The 23,272-nt window shown below is 38.2% G+C and overlaps 1 protein-coding gene across 7 annotated transcripts in view; it reads right to left on the reverse strand.

Moving 5' to 3' along the window:
* LOC127569772 (rho guanine nucleotide exchange factor TIAM1-like) overlaps window positions 1-23,272 on the reverse strand; it is a 205,774-nt gene that overhangs the window by 66,742 nt on the left and 115,760 nt on the right. For 6 of the 7 annotated variants that reach the window (XM_052014647.1, XM_052014644.1, XM_052014645.1 and 3 more), the window contains 4 exons: window positions 21,423-21,501; window positions 17,268-17,357; window positions 7,963-8,178; window positions 4,426-4,505 (listed from right to left, as the gene is read on the reverse strand). In XM_052014647.1, the coding sequence (XP_051870607.1) occupies window positions 4,426-4,505; window positions 7,963-8,178; window positions 17,268-17,357; window positions 21,423-21,501 (465 nt within the window). Of the gene's footprint in view, window positions 1-4,425; window positions 4,506-7,962; window positions 8,179-17,267; window positions 17,358-21,422; window positions 21,502-23,272 lie in introns of those variants that run through there. The other variant, XM_052014653.1, reaches the window with a different exon arrangement.

The following is a 23,272-nucleotide window of genomic DNA, read 5'->3' on the forward strand; positions in this document are numbered from 1 at the left end:
ACAAAAGACAGGCTTTGATTGTGACAAACAGCGATGTACAATGAGAATGATTCAAGTCCAAAGGGGATCGTCTATAAGCGATTAGAAAAGCTTAAGCTCCATGGTCTTGAGAGAAGATTAAAGAAAGAACTGGCTATGCTGAATCATTAAAAGATATACATACTTCATGTTAAAATCAGGCAATAGGGGACACATGTTGAAAATAATGAAAGACAAATTTTAATGCAGACCTGAGAGTTCTTTATTAAAAGAATGATAAATACCTGGATTACTCTACCAAATATGAGACTGTATATAAACACTTTTAACAGTACAGATAAAGGCAATTTAACTCACTCCTTCCTATAAGACCATAAGACACAGGAGCAGAATTGGGCCATTTGGCCCATTGAGTCTGCTCCACCATGCAATCATGGCCGATTTATTTTTCCCTCTCAACCCCATTCTCCTGCCTTCTCCCCGTAACCTTTGACACCCTTACTAATCAAGAACCTATCAACTTCCACTTTAAATATACCCATTGACTTGGCCTCCACAACCGCCTGTGGCAATGAATTCCACAGATTCACCACCCTCTGGCTAAAGAAATTCCTCCTCATCTCAGTTCTAAAGGGGCGTCCTTCTATTCAGAGGCTGTGTCCTCTGGTCCTAGACTCTCCCACTACTGGAAACATCCTCTCCACATCCACTCTATCTAGGTCTTTAAATATTCAGTAGGTTTCAATGAGATCCCGCCTCATTCTTCTAACTCCAGCGATACAGGCCCAAAACCATCAAACACTCCTCATACGTTAACCCTTTCACCCTCAGGATCATTGTCGTAAACCTCCTCTGGACCCTCTCCAACGCCAGCACATCCTTCCTTAGATACGGGGCCCAAATGGGCTCTTTGAAAGAGCTATCTACATGGTCCCATTCCTCACCAATTCAAATCTTTCTTTGTCAAGTATTTATGTTCTTGCCTTTTAAAACGCAATTTTCTATTTACAAATCTAAACTGAGTTTCTTTAATACCAGCACAATGCCCAACACAAACTCGAGGAACAACATCTCATCTTCCCTCAGGACACAATCCAGTCCCATGGGCTTAATATTTAAATTTAACAATTTCAGGTACCCACTCCTATTCTTTTTTACTCCTTCTCACCACAGACACAACAGGATTTCTCTGCCTCAATGTTTTTTTTCCTCTTGTGCCTCTTTTAAAGTAATTATTATCTTGACAACTTTGGTCTGGACCCAATCACAGACATTCCCTCTGTTCTCTTCACCCTCCCCATCTCTACAATTTAAAAAATGCTTCTTTCCTCTCTTTTCTAGTTATGACAAGGGTGCTTGACCTGCAATATTGACTGTTTCTCTCATGTCTGATGCTACTTGACCTGCTTCCAGCATTTTCTGTTTTTACATTAAGCAAATTTTTTGCTCCAATTTCTCCAGAATTGTAAAACCATTACAACGCAGGAAGAGACCTTTCAGCTCTTTGATCCCCTGCTGGTTTTATGTAACAACAATCCAGTATGTCCCATTTCCCACAAGCCCTGCAATTTTCTTTCTTCATAAACGTATCCAATTCCTTTGTGAATACGATGAATGAATCAGCTTCCACCATCCTCTTAGGCAGTACATCCCAGATCATAACTACATATTATGTGAAAGATTTCCCTCATATTTCCCTTAGTTCCTTCAATAATCTATGGTCTCTGGTTCTTGACACTGAAAATCATAGACTCATACAGCATTGAAACAGGCCAGTGGGCACCCATCTGTATCAATTCCATCTTCCAGCACTTGACCTGTAACCTTCATGTGATCATCTAGACAAATGCTGTCAGTGACTCTGTTTCCACCACTCTCTCAGGCAGTGTATTCCAGTTACTCACCACTTTCTGGGTGAAAAAGGTGCTTCACAGATCCCTTCTAAATCTCTTACCCCCTTACCCTAAATCTATATCCTCGAGCTTCATCTACCTCTGAAACAGGGAAGAGTTTCCTGCAGTCCACTCCAGCCTGCATTTTAAATGCCACAATTTATTTTTGAACAAGGAATGCCCAGTGGTGCTGGAAGAGCAAGTATAATCTCAGGAACAGTTTCTCATTATTTACCTTTTCGGGATCTTTCATGATTTTGAACACTTCACTCAAATCTCCTCTCAATGTTTTCTGCAACAAATGTTGTTCTCCCTTCTACCAGTGTAATTAAAATCCCTCATCCCTGGAACCAATCTAGTGAATGATTTCTGCACCTTCTAAAGTGTGGTATCCAGAACAGCACTCAGTAATCCACATGGCCTAACTGGTATTTTTTTTACGGCTTCAACATAACTCCCTTTATAAAGAAGAAATAATTCTGTGTTAGTCAGCTAAAGTTAGGCTGAGGGAAGACAGAAATTACATCACTACAGTTACCTGACCAGGCATTTATATTTAAGGATGCTTGATTGGTATATAGCACAGAAGGTGGCTATTCAGCCCATAAAGTCACTGCCAGCTCACAGCAGAGCAATCCCACTCCCTTCCATTCTCCCTGTGGCCCTGCAACTTATTCTCTCCAATATGCGTATTAACTGAACTTTGACTCTTTTTCTTACGGGGCCAATCAAGCTACCGTCAAATCTTTGGGATATGGGTAGAAATTGAAGCAGCCAGCAGAAATCCACATAATCACATGGAGAACAAGCAAACTCCACACCTGGAGCGATGAAGCAGCCGCGTGAACTGCTGCACCACCATACCACCCCTCGTAGCCTCCACTATCTTCTCGGACTTCTCTCAGTGTTCTCTCATGGATGGAGAAGAAGAAGAGAACAAGTATAAATGTTTTGGGAGTTTGGGAGGTAAAAGTCCAGATGTGGAAAAAGAAGCGAATACCTTGTTTAATGGAGAGCAGGGTGGAAGGACCAAATGGCCCTCTTCTGCGCCTATGTTTTTATATTCTGAACAAAAAATTAGAAAGTTAACCTATTTCACTTTAAAAGACATCTAAGTACCAAGTTCCTGAGATTATACTTGCTCTTCCAGCATCACTGGACTTTCCTTGTTCAAAAATAAATTGTGGCATTTAAAATGCAGGCTAGCTGAATTAGATTTCAAGAGGAATAAGCTCTAGTAGGTCAATTACTTTATCTCCATTATGTTCTTAAAAAATGAAGATTTTTTTTGTAAGCTCTAAATATTTTTGTAACAGGAAATTAATTAAGGTATTCTTCCTTTAACAATACCAGTTCAGTCAGTAAATGCCTTCAAAGAAAGAACATGTATTTGACGAGTATCTTTCATACCCTTGAAATACTGAGATATTTCTAAGCCAATAAGTTACTTCAGTATTGCTGTAGACGAATGCAGCAATCAAAGCACACTCAGAAAGATCCCTGATGTAAAAAAATCATTTTTGTTATACTGGTTAAAAGATGGGACACCAGGGAGAATGTCTCTTATAATGGCATTGAACAATATATACCCATCTGAGCAAGACAAAGATTCTCATCAGGTTGAAAGATGGTATCACTAACACTGCAGCACAGCACTCATTCAGCACTGTATTAAAGTGGAGCCTAGATTCCATGTTCAATCCTCCAGAGTAGTTTCTAAACACACAACTTCCTGATTCAGTGTCATTGTGCTGGGTGCACAAACCTCTTAATCTTAGATAAATCACACATAATGCAATAACTTTTTGAGATAAATCTATTACATTAGTATAACAACATCCATCTTCCAGATCAGGTGCAACAAACAAATCCAAGATAAAGTTCCCTATGCTATAAGTCATAGAGGAAGGGGAACTTATTCTTAAAACTCTTCAAAACTGATTGGTTTACAGTAGAGTGAAACTCCTATAATCCAGTATCTGATTGTTTGGAAGTCCCTATGGTTAGGGACCTGGGTCACTTATTAGTCTGGAATGCGAGCCAGGAGTCTGGAGAAAGTGGGGTGTGCAGCCAGAGCCAGGGTTCGGACTGTGGCCTGGGTGTGCAGCTGGGATCAGGATCAAGACTGTGGACACAGTGTGCAGATGAAACTGGGGTCTGCAGCTACTTAACTCCTTTTACTCAAGTATTCAGAACAATTCTGTTACACTTAAACCAAGTAGTTCTGAGGTAGTGGTGGTTTGTTTATATTACTGGAATGCAGAGTCAAAAAAATTATAGCTTCCACGAAACCTCATACCGTCTATATCCCACGATACTATTTTTCCAGGACTAGAGCCAACAGACAGAAAACACAGCATCATCTGCAGAGTGTAGGAATGAAGATTTACCTTGGAGTCTAAGACGTTGCTTATTACAACAAAAAGATTAACATTTTAATAAAGGAATGGTTCTTAAATCAAATTCCTCAAAATTTATTCAATGGGTTGCAAGATAGTCAGTATCCTACACTACAGTTGTGATAATCTAACTGTATGCAATGTAACAGACTTACCTTACATGCTTCACCAGTCTCAAGTAAAGCAGGGAGTCCCTCTTTATCATAGCTAGGTTTAGTGTGGTTGTTCAATATTTCTGTCCAAAAAAAAGTAAATATTTCATGAGAGCAACAACTTACAGTAACATAATTTAAACTTTAAATTAAGTTTTATAAAGTAGCATTTGCATCATTCTTATGCTGCACACAACACATTTTTAGTTAACTTTTGGGAGTAAATTGAGAACTTCAGAAGTTTGAATGAACAGAAATATTTTCACATAACGACTCATACCGTTTGTTGGAACTAGCCTCGTGCTACCGATACTGCCCAGTGTTCACAGATCAGCTCAAACATTGATGCAAAGCTTTTGTCAACTTATAATAGGCCAGGTTTAGTGTAACAGGATTACTGTGACAAAATCCATTAAAGCTGTAAACTTTATATGTGCTATTTTGTTCACATTTCACAATTGTGGGAGTCTGAAAGGACATCAACAACAGCTGGTAGAGATCACTTTTCCAAGTTCCCTGTAATTTTTTAAAAAGAGTGCTAACAGCTGGTAAAGATCATTGCAGTAAACCCCCTTTAATTATTTTTTTAAAAGTGATAACTATTAGTCCCTACAGGAAACATGGGGTGTGTTGCAATTTATGTCAACTGCTGATTGTGAGCTCTGATTCATCTACAGTGTTTTTCCATTTATTTTTCTTTGCTTACTGGCTTTTCTGTACCTCTAACAGACTCATGAAAGTTAACTAGATTATTGAATAAAGACAAAGAGAGATGGTTCTATTTGGAATTGAATTACTAGTTGGGGACAAATGATAATTTAGCAATGCAATCACAAAAGCAGTTAAGGAAACTTTAAGTTACCTTTCTTCTCCATGTACCACACATGTGCAAAACCCATAAGAATACAGCTACACACATTACGGACTTGGGAGATCTACAAGCGGAAGCCTACCCTACTTGCTGGGACTTGCACCAAATAATGGGCAGTAAATTTGATAACAGCAATATGATTGAGCTCTGCCTTCTAGGCCACTACAACAATAAACTTCAGGATAATATCCAGAAAGCCTATAATAGGATCAAACTTTGTTGATGTGAGGTGCTGAAAAAGGTGTGGGTGGGGCCAGGTGCATAGTTAGAAGCTTCAGTTTAGATCTCCCATCTTCCTAAGGATTTATGATTTGGCTCCCAGCCTCTCTATTGTCAGTGTGGCTCTGGGACAGGTCAAAGTATTAGGTTTTACATGTGGCACCCAATGAGAAGGTGAAATGGGATGAGAGGCTGAAACCAACCCCTTCCTCTCATTCAATAACAATACTGCAGGTCCAGGTCTAGCTGTATCCTGCAGAATTTCCATCAACACTTGCTGCTACAAATATCAATCTATCAACCATGCATTTAATTCCAGTAAATATATCAATGCTTTTTTTAATCTCCCTTCTTATCATCATTTTATGTTTTTTTGTTTTTTTTCCTCTCCTCTTTCTTGGTCAATATTCATACAAATCTTGTTTAGAATACTGCTAAGTCTGCAGCTTTTTTAAAAAAAAGTATGATCAGGTCTTGAAATGAAAGTATCCAATGATAAGAAAACCAATCTCAGCGCAGGGAAGAAGTATAAAGGAGGCTCAGCTGATTCACGAAATGCCATTTTACAAAATGCTGTTTTTTATTCTATGTTTAGGACTATACTGCATATGCATTTGCTAGTCATTTCAGCAGTTAGCTTGCCTATTTAACTCAAAATAGCATGCCTACTTATTAAACTAAAAATTATCTTAGTACAGTAAATCTTTAATGTCAGTGAGAGTTTTTAAGAATAGCAGAGAAGCAGCAGACAGGCTGCTAGCATTTCTTATCTTTGCTCAAATCCATTGTTCTGTTCCTGCCAGAAAAATCAGTCTTAGTACAGCTCATCTTTCAAGATCTGTAGCTTAAAGCTTCACTGCATCAAATCCTATCAGATCCAAAAGAGTCAGTTTAACATGTAATTCAATGCTGATCACTGATTCCAGGATAAGAGCTGAAAACTGAAAGTAGTATGCACTTGCCTCCAGCAATCCTATCATCAATCCCCTGCAATGCTAACTTGATTGGTGCTGCTAACTTTTACATCAATCCATCATCTGTTGTAAATCTTTTGTGCATCACAGAAGCTGGAAGGAGGAGAGTGTTTGGTTGATGCTATTATAACATTTTGGCTAGTCCTCTTGGGCCTGTGACAGATCCCACAGCTGAATTTATAATCTGGTACACAAAGGAGCTTTGATTTAACAGTTCATCTGTTCTTGTGCTGCATTATCCTCCCAAAAGGTTTAAAGCAGAAAGAAGGAATGCTGGTGAAGATGATTGAAATGGAGGCAGTACATTCGAAATTCAAATGCAATAATCACAATCCCACACTGTTAAGCTTTGGTTTCAGTGGAGCCATAGGAGATGGATAGATTCTCTCGAATTGGAGGTCATCATTGCCTGGAGCTTGTGTATCACAAGGGTTACAGGGCATATTAATCCGTCTAAGGGCTGGCCATACAATCATAGAATGCTGCATTATTTCAATTACTGTGAATGCCACTGAACACTATGCATTGTACACTGTGCAATCATCAGGCAACAGACTTACTCTAATCTTATCATTAATCAACTAAAGGTAGTCTTAAGGAATTATTTGGTGTTGTCCTCAGATTGAGGTGATGAGCCAGCAACAACTACAACCCTTGTGCCAGATATGGCCCCTTGATCAGCATTTATAAACGGATTTTGACATCTCTGCAAATCTCAATCACTCTCACCTGGTCAGAGTTCAGAAATTACCCGGCTAATGCATCCACTTTGTGTTTGTGGTTTACCACACGCAAGTCACCTAATCCAATCTCACTTTCTTGTTTGTTGCCTGTTCAACAGTGCTCTCTTTGAAGCAACACCAGATCTAAGTACTTAAAGCTGCCTCAAGAATATGCAGAAAATTCCAAATCCCAATGATCATTTAGATGGAATTATTTCTAACTTTCTCCATGGTTTAGATCATCAAACTTCTGCACCATATATTCCATTTATTTACAAATTATCAAATTAATGATCAAAAATAAAAGGCATGCAAAGTAAACTTCTGAAGAAAGGGAAACTCTTTTTGCTTACTCGTTTTGATACACTTCAAAGTTTGAGGTTGTAAAGATTTCTACACTGTTACTCACCATCATGACAAACGGTAGCACAGCCAAGACATTGTGAAGAAATTTTAAAAAATTAAATCATAAAATAATAGAAATAAAGCACCATCCTTAGAAGGCAAGTAAATAATAAAATTGGAATGTATAACCTGGCAGAAAACAGCCATTTGAAACATTTGTCAACCAATTTTGATTTGCTTTTGATTTAAATAACCAGATGGAGTGTAAAAGAGACAGCTAAATACAAGCCCTACTGTTTTCTGAAGGGCATATCAGGTTAAAATACTCTGCACTGTTACTTTCTCAAAGGATCAGAGTTCAATCATATGAATATTGATTTTTATTTAAAATAGCAGTAGTGAATCCTACCTTGATGGCTGGAAACAATTCCAGTATCATCCAACTCATCTGTTGTTCCCGTCTTTCGCAGAGGTGAGAGGCATATTTGCCCACCTTCTGGCTGACCACAAGTCCGTACAGTGAGGGAAAGTGAAGGTGCAGACAAGATAGTCTTCAGGTCAGACACAACCAGATCTCTTGCTTTCATTTTATTTATCTCTAATACTTCATCGCCTGCTTTTAGACCTAAATGTAGAAGTTGAGTAAAATGTGTTAATTCAATTTGAATTGTAAATTAAGAATTGTTTGCAGCAATTCATTTATATCACTTTTAATTTACCTATTACAAGATTACCCATTACATTTACCCATACCATTACATTTTTGGATTCTTCCTTCGTGATTCATTTTTGGCAGTCATAAGACCAAATAATTAATTCATAAAGTCTTTGAGAGATAGGTAGATGTGACAGCAGCCTGGGGTGAATTGTGCAACTACTTCCCCTTATTTGGGAACAAGCCTGGCCTTTTCTCAATACTTTCTAAGGTAGAGGTGCCTTTTTACCACAGATGCTTAGTGCTATTGAATAGGATATAATTAGAGTACTGGCTCAGGGATTTTTGGATTGAGCCAATGAATAACAAGGTTTCAGCTATGATACTTCTATGATGTAATTTGCTAAACTGCAAAAAAGAATTTGCAAATTAAATTGATTGACTACAAATTGGAACAAAATGAATTAACAACAGAGTTACAGCCATAAATGATTATAGTCATCTCAAAAAAGTGGCTAAAAAAATTATTTACATTGAAACCTATGCATCAGATAGTATTTTATCATTGAAAGTATATCTCTGGAATAAAGTGTATTGGGAGAACACCAAAGTCATCACATAAAAACATACAGACTCAAAGTTCAGCTGTATAATTTACAAATTATTCTAAATTCACGTGCATATAATTTTTAGTGCAAGTGGAATTAAACATTATATTGGTGAGTATCAGTATGTGCAAAGTTAATGCCTGCCAAAAATATGCAGTGCATGCCGATTATAAGGTCAATCAGTGGGCAAGGTTGACTTGATACTAACACTGCCATCTTAGAGCTCAATGCACTTTCTTTCTTTTTCATTCTTTTAACCACACAGCTGAACAGGCATTCAGTAGCAAGAATGGGTACTTCTCACCCACCACCCCCAGTTGTTTAACTGTGTTCATGGTGTTGGATTCGACTGTTTTAAGTAGTTTTTTTAAAACATGCACAGTGTTTAATACACCTCAAGTGGCTGCACAAGGAATGGCTGCTTCCTAGCTTATTGGTTCATCCATCAGGTGAATACGTGTTTTCTTATTGGTTGGTTTTGCCACAGGTATCTAAAAGATTTTTGATTGGACTATTGTTAGCTAAGTAACTCTTATCTCAGGTATAAAAGGTGTTGTTTTTTATTAATCACTCTCTTGCTCTTCCCCCCACTACCAGCTCATATTTTGTTCCTTTTGTCTCAGCTCATCTCCTAGTAGTAATGCTAGTGCCCTGTGCTCTGTAACTGTTTCTTTGTTTTAAACTTTTCCAATAAAACTTTGTGAAGCATCAAGTTGTTTTCAACTCATTCTTGGACTCCTGAAAGAACATGCTGATTTGAAAAGAACCTGGTTACTGGTGATTTATTTCTTCTTCTGTTTCTATGATTGTACAAGAGTACAGTGCACTCTGCAATTATATAATGTTACTCAAGTCTATTGGATATAGTGGGGCAGGGTCAGACTGGTTTCAAGATTTCTGCACAGACTGATTACTCTCAAGGTAAGGGTACAGTGACAAGTACTTCCCTTGGAATATAACATGTCTGGAAGACAATGCCATACTTATTCAGAGCAGGACCAACTGCTGGAAGAGAGCAATAAGCTGTATACTATATCCACTCAGTGTGTTGATGCAGTAATTTATCTGCCTGAATCTCTGTGTCACATAATTGCATGAAGATGTTTGCTCAGTCTGAATGTCCCTAATGAATTCAGCCATGACTTGCTCCAGCCACATCCTCAACTTCAGAGTAATCTGAAAATCACTATGGTTGTAGCTGTCAAGTTGACAATTGGTGTTAACTTTCACGCACTGTATCCCTTTCAGGTTGTAGCTGGAGATATCTGCAATATTTCTCAGGTTACCGTCCATTGCTGCATTTAGAGGTCATGGTTATTGTTGATTTATTTCTTCTGCTGTTTCTATGATTCTGACCCTGCCACACTGTATCCAATAGACTTTAGTAACATTATATAATTGCAGAATGCACTGTACTCTTGTACAATCATAGAAACAGCAGAAGAAATAAATCAACAGTGTAACCATGAACACAGTTAAACAACTGGGAGTGGTGGGTAAGGTCTCTGTAATTTGGTTTCTCCTGCTAGTCAGCACCAGGCAATCACTCTGCACAACACTAATTGATACACGTTGCAATGACTGCAGGCAGCCCCTTTGTGCATACCACTACTGTCAACATAAAAGGTATATGCAAGTCAATTCTGATGTGTCCTTCTTAGTTAGAACACATCCAATTGGGGCATAGGCAACATATCATAAAGATAAATGTCTGGTATCCTGGAAACAATAAAGATGCCTTAAACCATTACAAAAGATGACAATAGGCAAAAAGTGTTGAGTTAACGATACGGCTAATACTCTGAGGTGCAACCCATACACATGGGGAACGTGCACATATCAACAGTATAAAAATGACATGAAAGATTATTGGTGCACTTCAACAATGCATCCGGACCAGTTAAGAGCACCAATACAGTATTAGACATAGCAAGTGCCAATCTTCATGATGATCCAATCAATATCCTTTATTATCACAAGAACATAGCCCTTGACATCTATTCTGGAAGCAGAGAAGGGGCAGAATGAGGGAGAGGAATTAAAAAGAGGAAGAAGGGAAGAGGAAACCTAGACATCTGTTTTCCAGCTAAAATCAAAATAAATATTTTTAAACCAAACTTGTAAGTCTAAACTTCCCACATCAATTAATTATCCTTGTGCATCCCCTCAGTGCCCATCCTCCAGCTGCCTTCTGCTTTTATGCAGTGCCATCCCAAGGATTGGAGAATGGCTAGCACAGGATTCTGCAGGTGGGGACCTTAGAAGAAGAACTTGTGCACCTAGCTTTGGACTGCATCCCTGTCCTTGGGTAACAGCCAAGCCAATAATAACTAGCATTGGAGTCAATGTATATGAAAGGACATGCAACTCTGCCAACTCCTGCAAGTTACTTGCTGCTGTTGCCTGACCCTGCAATAGACAAAGAGTATCAATTAGTGTTGAGCAATATGATTGGCTGAAGTGCCTATCAAGGTGGATTAACTGGCAGTTTGTGCAAACTGTAAACTTGCAGTGGAACTAAGTATGTGAAGATGAAATGAATAAAGAAGTGTCAGGGTTTGTGTTCTAACCGATGAGTGATGGAGATATGATGCATTAGCTAACGTCTGAAGCTCCTCATGCAGTTACTGGGATACTCCATTCCCAAAGCATGACACAACAAACACAGCATGCAGATCCTCAGGGTTTAATTCTCGGCGCTGACTACTACAGCTTAGCTGCTCCCACTGCCTTTGAAGTTTGTCTGGGCACGTTTCTGGCTTTTAATGGTTGTAGCACAACTCCCATTCTCCTCCATTCAGGCCTCCAGTGGTGCATCAAAAAACTGTGACCTGTTCTCTGCTATGTTATTTGATGTCTTAATATCTTATTTTAATTTCAAAAATAAACTTGATAATAAGATATATGTACAAAAGGAAAAGAAAACACAGTGCAAAACTCTTTACATTCTTTGTGTCGTTTGGTCAATACATTCAATAGTGTTAATGCTTTTTTCAAGCCATGCCTCCATTGCTACTCATGAGTCCTTTCCAGTCACAAAGGACTCCAGACTCTCTGCAAACTGTTGCTGCAGCCACCATGTACATATCTGTTAAGATGCATAATCCACTTTTAAGTGGTGCTGACCACTCACAATACAGGCCCCTGCTGAGACGCGCACTGCCACATACAGTAATCATGCAAATTAGCAGGCAGCAAGAAGCTGGTGTGATGCCTGCATTGGAAACAATGGGCAAAGGATGTGTGTCATCCCCATGTCCATTTTCCAGGCTTATACAAACTTGGCCCAATATCTGCAACTTACCCAATTCTGAAGAAAAGTTAATAGTTTCCCCTGCCATAGATATTGCTCAACCTGCTGAACTTTTTCCCAGCATTTTCCCTTTTATCTCCCTATGGCCGAACAACTCAGAGCTGATTTTCCAAAGGGTTTATACATTTTTTTTCTTAGGTTTCTGCGAATCATCAAATTCACAGGAAAGCCCCCTTGAAGTAGTCTTTGTTTTCAGGTAGTGTTCTGAAATTACCCATTGAGCTTGAATTGGTATTCAGTAATTAAAGTACTGAAAAAATAGCCCTTGTCACAATGTTGTTGCTCTCCAGCCTCTACATGAATGAATGGATTAAATACTTGCAAGTTCCCTTGATGAAACTATTTTGTTTTCTTAATTTCCTTGCACTCTAAGCCGAGGACAAATTTCAATGCCAACTAAATAGGATATCACAATGGGATATGGCTTCCACTTTTCCAGAGATATTAGACTGTACAATTACAGAACAAATAGGCTCCATTCACTATGTAACCTCAAAGCAGTTTTGCAGAAGCAGTGGGGCACGCATGCTTCACTGCCTCTACTGTGCTCGACTCAGTCATTCTGATCAATATGATCCTCGTCCTTCTGAAAAATCTGCTTGTAGAAGTTTAAAATTGGACAACACCCAAGGCTTATGAAAGAAATCATTATTAGCTGTAGTTTGGAGCTAATACTGTAGTAACTTACAATTAGATTGGTGTTTTCACTTTTCATTTGAGCTTGAAAGCTGCATTTGTTGTGAAACCCAAAAAGACACTGCTAAGCAGTAAATAGGATTTAAGTAAAAGAAGATTCAAAACTAACAAGGACTTCATAAGCCTGTAGAAGATGGTGGTACATGGTAATTGACCGCGAAAGACATCACATTGTAGCTACCAGATGTTCATCCACAGGAGCACCATCATCAACCTTGGTGCTCAATCCTCAAGGCTGGCTTGGTCTCAAACAAGTGGGATTATTACTCAGCCCTTCAAGTATTTTCTTGTGTTAGCTCAGCTCTCTTTTACCATTTTATAGAGGTGTATAAAATCATCAGTGACATAGAAAAGGTGGATGGCCATAGTCTTTATCCCAGGGTGGGGGAGTCTAAAACTAGAAGGCATAGGTTTAAGGAGAGAAGGCACAGATTTAAAGGGGACCTGAGGGGCAAGTTTTTCCACACAGAGGGTGGAGTGTATATGAAATGAGCTGCTGGGGGAAGCGGTAGATGTCAAAACAATTACAATGTTTAAAAGACATTTGGATAGGTCCGTGGATAGGAAAGGTTTAGAGGGATGTGGGCCAAATACAGGCAAATGGGACTAGATCCGGATGGCACCATGGCTGGTCTGGATGAGTTGGGCCGGAGAGCCTGTTTCCATGCTGTATGACTCTATCCAATGTAGCTTCCCTCTGTTACTACTCGTGTACATATTTTGGTGTCACCATTCACCTATTTCCCATACAGTCAGTCACACCATGATTTTCATTTAGCATCCCCAACTATCTCCTACCAACCTCGCCTCCTGCACCATCTCTGGTTCATGACTTTCTTCTCCAAATGCCAACATACTGCACTAAGTCTACTATGGCACCTATCATAGGTGCTGGCAGAGGAGCAATGTGGAATGCCTCATCTGCCCTCTGTTGCAATAATTTCAAACTCCCTCTTTCCTGGAAGATAATCACTCTAAACCTTTCCATATACTCTTTTCCCCTTCCATAATCCCTTTCCACTCAAGATCATTAATTTTCTCACAAACAGGAGCCCAATCACAACCCAGTCACAGATTAATTCTTGCAGAGAAAGAAATGCAGCTTATGTACAGGATCTTGTTTCTCCTCATCTTCGCACCTGTACAAGTTCCATTCTGTACCCAAACTGCAACAATAGCGAGTCTTATCGTCAGACCTCACTACTCCTACGTTTATTCATTTATATATTTACTTATTTATGGGATGTGGGGCAGTTCAGGGAGGCCAACATTTATTTCCCATCCCCAAATGTCCCCAAGAGGCTCATGGTGAGTGACCTTCTTGAACTGCTGCAGACTTTGTGGTGACTTCCCCAGTGTCGCATCTGAGAACCAAACCCACTTCCTGCCTCTCGTTCCAAGTTGTCTTCATACACCCCTTCCCAAGCACAATGATAACTTTCTTGTCGAGACGTCCACTCTTGACTCTTCCTTTAGTCTTTAAATCAAGTGTTCACTCGCTTTCAGTGACCTACTTTAAGTTATTCCCACACTTAATATTTGAAAGACCAAATCCAATGATTTCAATCTTGCCACCATTAAGAGACGAGTTATTGACCGAAGTAAAAATAAAACTCTTATCCTTAGAAACCAATAAAAACCCACCTTTTTATTGATATTGACCTCAAGGCCTGTTTTCTTACAAAACCATTCAAGGACCTGGAGGTTCTTTGACATGCCCTTGCAAGAATTACTCACAAGGGCCACGTATCAGTGAAGGCAAGGGCAGTACAATAAATATCATCATTCCCCAAATAAAAACCGCACCCATCCCTACCTCAATAACATAAAATATCCATGACCATATTGAATAAAATGAGGGAAAGTGGGTTATCTTGTCTATCCACCCTCATGATTGGGATGGGTCCAGTCTGATCTTGCCATTTTCGATAAAAGTAGACAACTTAGTATATAAATCTGAGACGAGATTAACAAAGCTGTTGTCAACTGTCATCCTGCCCAAAGCTTTAAAAATTAGCTTATTGCCAATAGATTCAAAAGCTTTGGCAAAGTCATTAAATTATTAAGAATAGCTATATTTTCATTACATCTGGGGGGTAACCACAACAAATCCTTTTTGTTGGACACTCAGGGCTGTTGCCTCTGCCAATCTTTCAGCCAAAATTTTAGTAAGTACCCTTAGAAATATAGGACACCAATAGTTATGGGATACCAATTTTTTGGAGTTTAATTGGATCGTCCAATTATGGATAAGAACCATGTGGCTGTTCTTGACACAAGTGGGAATTTTGCCACACTGAGCCTAAGAAGAATACATCCTAGTTAAAACATAAGGTCAACATGCAGCTTATAAATCTAATCTTCTCCAAAGGCAACTGTCTGAAACTGAACCAGAACTACTGCTGGAACTGTCAACCAGACCGTTGTTACTTCCAGGCCTGACACACATCTCACAACCCCACTAGTGCATTCATCTCAAGGATTCTCAAATTCTTCCTGTTCTCAGTAATCATTCTCTGGACAGATGAATGCAGCAAACAAAAAAGGATATGTTTTGAGTAATACGTTAGTTAATTATAGAATAGAAATTCAAAAGCACCATCCTTTGCCATCTACTGGAATAATGGCTTTGTCAGAAATAGAGAGGCCATAAGACCATAGGACATAGGAGCAGAATTAGGCCATTCAGCCCATCGAGTCTCCTCTGCCATTCAATCATGGCTGATTTATTTTTCCCTCTCAACCCCATTCTCCTGCCTTCTCCCCATAATCTTTGACACCCTTACTAATCAAGAACCTATCAACTTCCGCTTTAAATATACCCAATGACTTGGCCTCCACAACCGCCTGTGGCAATGAATTCCACAGATTCAGCACCCTCTGGCTAAAGAAATTCCTCCTTATCTCAGTTCTAAAGGGACGCCCTTCTCGTCAGAGGCTGTGCCCTCTGGTCCTAGACTTCCCATGATTGGAAACATCCTCTTCACGTCCACTCTATCCAGGCCTTTCAATATTCGGTAGGTTTCAATGAGATCCTCCCCTCATCTTTCTATACTCCAGCAAGTACAGGCCCAGAGCCATCAAATGCTCCTCACACATTAATCCTTTCATCCTCAGGATCATTCTTGTAAACCTGCTCTGGACCCTCTTTAATGCCCCCACATCCTTCCTTAGATATGGGGCCCAAAACAGCTCACAATACTCCAAATGTGGTCTGACCAACTCCTTATAAAGCCTCAACATTACATTATTGAGGCTTGCAATATGGCCCAAATGTCTTCTTACGTGGTGCAGTTTCGAATCTAGTTCTTGCATTTTTTTTCAATCACAAGTTTCTAAATGGGTTTTTACTTAAAATATCACATTGTAGATGGTGTCATATTATGTATATTTTTATATATACAGTATTAATAGAAACAATGTGATGATGGGCTGGACATTTTACTAAGTCATGGCTGCAATATACTCGTTTATTTTCCAGAAGTGATACTTCAAGGAAGCTAGCACATTCTAGTTTATGTAAGAATCTGCAGTATAGTCTAAGAACTAAGAACTATCATTACATGGTTATGTCTGGTTTTATCTGTGGACTGTTTTTACCCCACCTTCCCCAAATGTATAAGTCCAGAATATTATAAGGAACATTCAATTACTGTGCCATGATTGCTAAAGGGGAACTGTAAGATATCTTTTCAACTGGCAAATAACATTTAAATAGTTTTTCATATGTAAGCGAAGTAAAATGTGAGCTCTTTTTAGAACTACAATTTCAAGCAATCTTTTTTTCTCTCCAAATGTTAGCAATCCACAGAACACTTCTATCCTGTAATCTCAGCATCAAAACTTTGGTAAGCCTTCAGAATACACATACCCAAACTTAGAAAATTACCGACATTCTTGAGATTTGCAATCATTGCATCCACCATTACACTGATTTTGGCAAAGTTCCAAGGACTTTATCAACTTGGAAAACATTGAATTGGGTGTTTTGTGATCTCTTCTCACTAAATCCAGGAGAAATTTTTACTCTAAGACTTTATTCAAGGGTTTTTTTTATTTACTCCTCCAATGTAGTGCTAAGAAGTCAGGATAGGGGTGACAACAAACATTACTAATGACTAAAATTATTATCTTGTGCAAGCTTAAACAAGGATCAAAATACAGCACAGGAATGAAACATAATTATGAAAAGTCTCTGCAGAATAAAATTATGGCTTATGCAACACTCTGTAGAACAGTCAAAAAATAATTACCATCATCAAACACCTGAATTTGTCAATAAACTGCATTTTCCACACATTTCTCAAACGTAAAAGGTAAGAATTTTATGCAAGTAGTATTGAGTTAATGTGCCACGTTAGTTAAAGAATTCCCAACTGACCTTTACAATAGGCAAAGAAAATGAAACTCTAAAAATATCTTTGTTAAGAAAATTCAATTACCTTTAGATGAAGCCAGACCTCCTTCCTTTATGTCTGTAATAATCATTTTTTGGTGTGACTCTTCCTCTTCAACTAAAGATACACAAAATCCTAAAGGGAGAAAGGAATACTGGTCATTTAAATAAAATTACAATAAATAAATATTTTATAACGATACAAACTTAGTCCAGAAAATACCTAATATTTTACATCAGCATAAACATGGACAGTTAATGAAAAGTAAAATTCACAGATAAAATGCTGATAATAGCTATTAGCTGAATATAAAGTGAATTAAAAAGGTGGAAACGTTGGAGTTTCCTTGCAACATTTGACAGGGAATTTACCATTGCGCACAGTGCTATTGCAGCAAACAAAGTATTAGAATTATCTTTCCAAATTACAGCAATTCAGATAGCATGAACTGCACACCAAGGTCATCAATTACCGATTACATCAATTGAAACATCTATATCACCAGAATGAAAGGAACATTCTCCCCAGTTTAATGTAATGCTGATCTCTACTGTTTGGTTGCAGCCAAAATAAATTAATTTTCTCCATAAATTCTTTCCAAAAGGAACAATGCACACATCCAAAGTTGTTATGTTTGTTCTGGGGTTGCTATTATTCATGTGGGCAGTTAAACTATGGTCAGAACATAAGAAATCAGAGCAAGAGTAATCCAATATAGCCCTTTGTGGCTTTTCTGCCATTGAGCAAGGTCGTGATTGATTGCAACTCCGTTTTCCTGCTTGTTTCCCATAATCTTGAATTCTACCATAGTCCAATTGTATCAGTAGTGGTGACTATGAAACAACTGGGTTGTCAGAATAAAACTGATTAACCAAGGCCTTTAAGGGAATGAAATCTGTAGTGCTTCCCAATCTGGCCCAGATGTGACTCCAGACCCAAAACAATGTGGATGACCCTTAACTGGTCTCTGAAATGGCCTCAGATCTTAGGGATGTGCAATAAATGTAGTCCTTGCTTGTGACTTCCATATCCTATGAAGTAAATAAAAATCAATATAACTCCGTTTTTATCAGCATAACCAACAAAAGCATTGTTACAGTATGTATTTGGCTTTTGGATCAACCAATGGGATTTTATTTGTTAGTGAACTGGGGGATATTTTTATGACTCTTTTTCAGTGTTATTAAAGTAATTATATGCACAAATGTTCTGCAGCACCACATAGTGGTTATTTTGTTTTCTCTTGCTACATAAAATCTTGGAAAATACATCAGAGGAGGACGCTGTTAATACCAGTGCATCTCTTTGTATTTTAGTTGTAAATCCACTTCTTTCTCTCTCTGTCCAATTTACCAATATTATTTCATGTTTTTCTTTGTGAAACCTTACAGTTAAGTGCCTATAAACAGCTAACAACTTAAATGCCAAAATAAATTATTTCAAAGTGATTTGTTATGAAGAAATCCCTCTATTTCAAACAAAGTTTACACAAAAGTGGCTCACTTTTTTTCATTAGGTCAGTGTTGATTCATCTCAACATCAATCCAAATTGAATCACTTCCTCCAGGGGCATGGGCTTGTGAGGCAACCAGGAGCATGGGCCTTCTCCCAGTGTGAGACATGCTTGTACTCAGTAACACCATAACATTTAGAGCAGACACAAGAGACTGCAGATTCTGTAACCTGGAGCAAAAACCAAACTGCTGGGGGAATTCAGCAGGTCAGGCAGCATCTGTGGAGGCAGAGCGATGTTTGCTGTTTTGGGTCGAGATTCTGCATTAGGATATTTAGGGTATGTATGTGTGCCCTTCCAAAATTCAAGTGCACATCCAGTGTTATTCACTTTTTTACCTTGTCCTATACCTTCCTCTGCTTCAGTTTTCCAATATTCTGTTAGAATATTCAATGCCTTCCTATACTGAAACATTTCCTGCACCTAGAACTTAGTAACAATGGAAATGTTCCTGGCCTATCAATTTATTTTCTCAAAGTCAATGTTTACATTGATTACCCCTGTCAGTGGCTCCTTCAAGGAATTACTCTTTCACTATTCATTTCTAAACTATTCATTTTAAAATAGATTTCTCTGTTTCAATGGTAAACAGACCAAAGATACAAAGACTTGCTGATTTGGGAATCACCACTCTGATCCTTTGCCAAGTCAGATATGATAGAGGGTCTGAGATCAGATTGATTTCAATCAGGATTCTGGCCAATGTATCACTATTTTTGAAGGTTTTAAGTAATCTTTATGATTTAATTATTTACTTCAACACTCCTAATTTTTAAAGGTCGCTGAATGAGAGGGGATGGTGCAGAGAGGTCAATGACAGGATCTGTTTGCTTAGAGCTATAAACATTAGAGGAAACATTAGACTGCTGGGTGTATTCTACATGGAACCAATCAGTGGGAAAGATATAGAAGAGCAAATATGAGGGAGATTACAGTTACAAGGATACATTGGGACAGGGACTGTTTTCTTTGAAGAGAATTCTGAAAGGATATTTCACAGAAAATATAAAAAAATGATGAGGGGTCTGGATAAAGTAGATAATGGGAGGCTGTTACTGTTGATGGAGGGGTCAGGGACTAGAGGTGAGGAAAAACCTTCTTATGTGGCATGGCTGGAAGCTGGAAAACAGCCCCCCAGAAATGATGGAGGCAGGTTCCAACATGTCCTTCAAGAGGGAATTGGATAAATCTAATATAACACTAACTTGCTATCATTTTCCTTAACTCTTTTACAGTAGTCATGTGCTATAAAACCTTTGTCAATAAGTTTGTGATTTTGCCCCTTAAATCAAGTATCCAAATTGCTCTAGATTGAAAACAAATGCAAGTCCAGCATTGACCTGTAGAGTTTGTCCAACTGTCACTACAGTGAGTTGTATTAATTTACCTAATTTTTTCTGTCAATCAAATGTCTATCGCTAGAGCTACATTTCCTCTTGCGCTATACAATTTAATATTTCCAATATTATGAGATACCTTAACGAAAATATTCTTAAGAACTCCTGGCGTTGGTCACTTCTTCAAAATTCTATTAAATTACCAAATGGAACTTGTCATTCAGAAAACCGCACTGGCAATCCTTAATTTATCCATGCCTTTATTGTTTTTTTAATTTTATCTATATTCTGAACTGTAGAAAATTACCCACAACTGAGATAAGACTAGCTGGCCTATAATTCTAGGATTATCCTTTTCCTCTTTCATTGAATGGTGTGAAGTGCTTGCACCCTCCAGGTTCTTTGGAACAATTCTGGTTTCCAGAGATTTTTTTCAAAAATACAGTTAGTGGCTGCACTAATCTTTCATCAACTTGATTAATATTCCAGTTGCATAGTTCTTAATTGCTTAATTAAGCATAATTGCTTAATTTTCTAGTTAAGGATAAAAAGTAAGTAAAGTTAGTGCTGAGTCCCTCTGAGCAAGTAACTCGTTCTCTGAGGTTGGGCAGCATGCTGATTTCCTGTGTTCGCATTAGAATGTAGGCACTTAGTAAATGGGAAAAGCTGGAGGATGAACATTTTGGTTAAACTTATTTCAAGAAAATGTAATTAAGTTTACAGTCTATTATTATTAATTCAATGTCAATTTTTGCAAGTTAAATAAAAGCAACAAACAGGCCAGTCATTCACATTAAACAAAATAGCACAGATGACATGCGTGACTCATTTGTAATTTACAGAATAACTCTAAACAAAAACATATAACCAAAACCTCCAGTTGTACAATGAACTTATCCTTAGGTCAAAACAAACAAATCAGCCACGTGTTAGTTTCAAGAATGATCTTAAATTTAATGTAACTGTTTCTTATGTACAAATACTTAACAGTTATTTTTTTAAATTTCAAACAGGGTATCTAAAAAAAGCAACAAAAATAAAACCATGAGCAACACCCAAAGGTGCTGGAGGAACTCAGCAAGTCAGGCAGCATCTATGGAGGGAATTTGACAGTTGATGTTTCAGGACTCTGATGAAGGGTCTTGATCTGAAACATCCACTGCTGATTTCCCTCCATAGATGCTGCCTGACCTGCTGAGTTCCTCCAGCTCCTTTGTGTGTTGCTCCAGATTTCCAGCATCTGCAGTTTCTTGTGTCTCTGAAAGTAAAGCCAATGGAACTAACAAAAGTAAAAGAAAAAATTGGCATAAACATTTGCTAGTATTTGTAACATTTTGCACATATCCTTACCATAACTGACTGAAGTATCAGACTTGTCGAATTGAACATGATGTGTAATTTTAGGACATATTTCAATTTCTTGGTACAACTGAGAAAAAACAATAACTTTAATTAATTTTAAAATAGAGGGAAAGTCACAGCAAAATATAATCCAAGTTGCTGAGAAATACTAACAATCAATGTATTAATGTGAATATATTCGTATTATAAATGCAATGTTATAATTTATTCATGTTGCACATTTGCTGCGGGGTAGCATGCAAAAACATTGCATTAGCTTCTCCCAAAGGTAGTAATGTCAAGACAGTGGCTTTTTAAACACCCTTTTCTTGACTGTTACTTGGAGAATTATCCATATTGGATACCAATATTATTTATTAATGGCTATCTCAAAATGTAACCCATACATAAAAATTGAATAAAAACTGAGGACACACACCCTGCCATGCTAGAAAAACCTCAATCGGAACTCATGCAGGAGATAAAACTCTCGATGTGGTTCAATTATCAATAAATATTGGTCAAAAATTAACAAATAGCTGTATTTGTTGGTCACTATTTAACAATGTAGCTTGCCCAACTCCATCTCTTCTTCAGCTCAAGTGCTGTGCAAATTTTTGACTAAGTCCCACAAGGCTTGTTCAATGAGGTAAATGCTCATGAGATCCAATGAAACGTGGCAAGTTGGAACTAAAATTGGCTCCATGTCAGGAAGCAAATTATAATGGTCGACTGATGTCTTAATGAGTGGAGAACATTGCCAGTAGGGTTCCACAGGGCTTAGTCCCAGATCTCTTGTTTATTTTACAGCATATACCAATGATTTAGATATATATGTAGAGGATTAAGAAGTTTGTAGATGATTTAAAAATTGACTGCATGGTTATAATGCAGAAAGAATGTGATTGCAATTGAGGAGAATTATGAGTATGTTGCTGGGATTAGAGAATATTAACAATGAAGAATACTTGGAGAAGCTCCAGATGCCCATTTTGGAACATAAGAGACCAAAGGAAGATTAATTGAGGTGCACAAAATATAAGGAGCCCAGAGAGAATGGATAGGAAGGACAACATTTTCTTGGCAGAGAGATTAAAAACCAGAAAGCTTACATTTCAAATAATTGGTGGAAGAATTTAGAAGGCAATTCAGGACTATTTTTTTCACCCACAGGGAATGAAGGTTTAGTTTCCAAAAGTGTGGTAGAGACTTAAATTCTTATTCTGTCTTTACCACACTGTTGGAAACTAGACATTTAAAAGGTAAAAGAGCACATAATTGAAGTGCAGCAACCCGCAAGTTTACAGACTGAGAACTAGAAAGTGGGATTAGGCTGGAGGAGTCTTCCTCAGCAGACTCAGGGGCTGCTTTCTATGCTATAAATTTCTGGGAGTCCATAAAGCAATCATTTATCCCCTTATCATGTCTTGATTTGTTCATTGCAATACACATCATGCAAACTTCATTCCACCTTCTGTAAATGACGTTACACAATACTCTGCTTTCCATCAGCTAACCAGTGTTCCTGGTTAAGCAATGGATCTATTTTAAAATTCTCATTTATTTTGCAAATCCTTCCACAGCTGCATTCTGCCCTATCTTCACAGTCTCTAAATGAATACAGCTGCAGGAGACATCTCTGGTCCTCCAGCTTTGGCCTTCTGAACACCCCCAATTTTAATAGCTTCATCATCGGCAGGGCACGTCTTCAGCTGTCAAGGCTTTAAACTCTGGAGTTCCGTGTCTATATCCCTCTTTACTCACTTTCATCAGTCCTCCATCTCATTAAGTGACTCATTACCAAGTTTTGTTTGAGGACAAAGGTGTTTATAAATTGTTGCTGTCATGGTAGTTACTAC

Source organism: Pristis pectinata, chromosome 4 (genome assembly GCF_009764475.1).
Source record: "Pristis pectinata isolate sPriPec2 chromosome 4, sPriPec2.1.pri, whole genome shotgun sequence".
NCBI lineage: Eukaryota > Metazoa > Chordata > Chondrichthyes > Rhinopristiformes > Pristidae > Pristis > Pristis pectinata.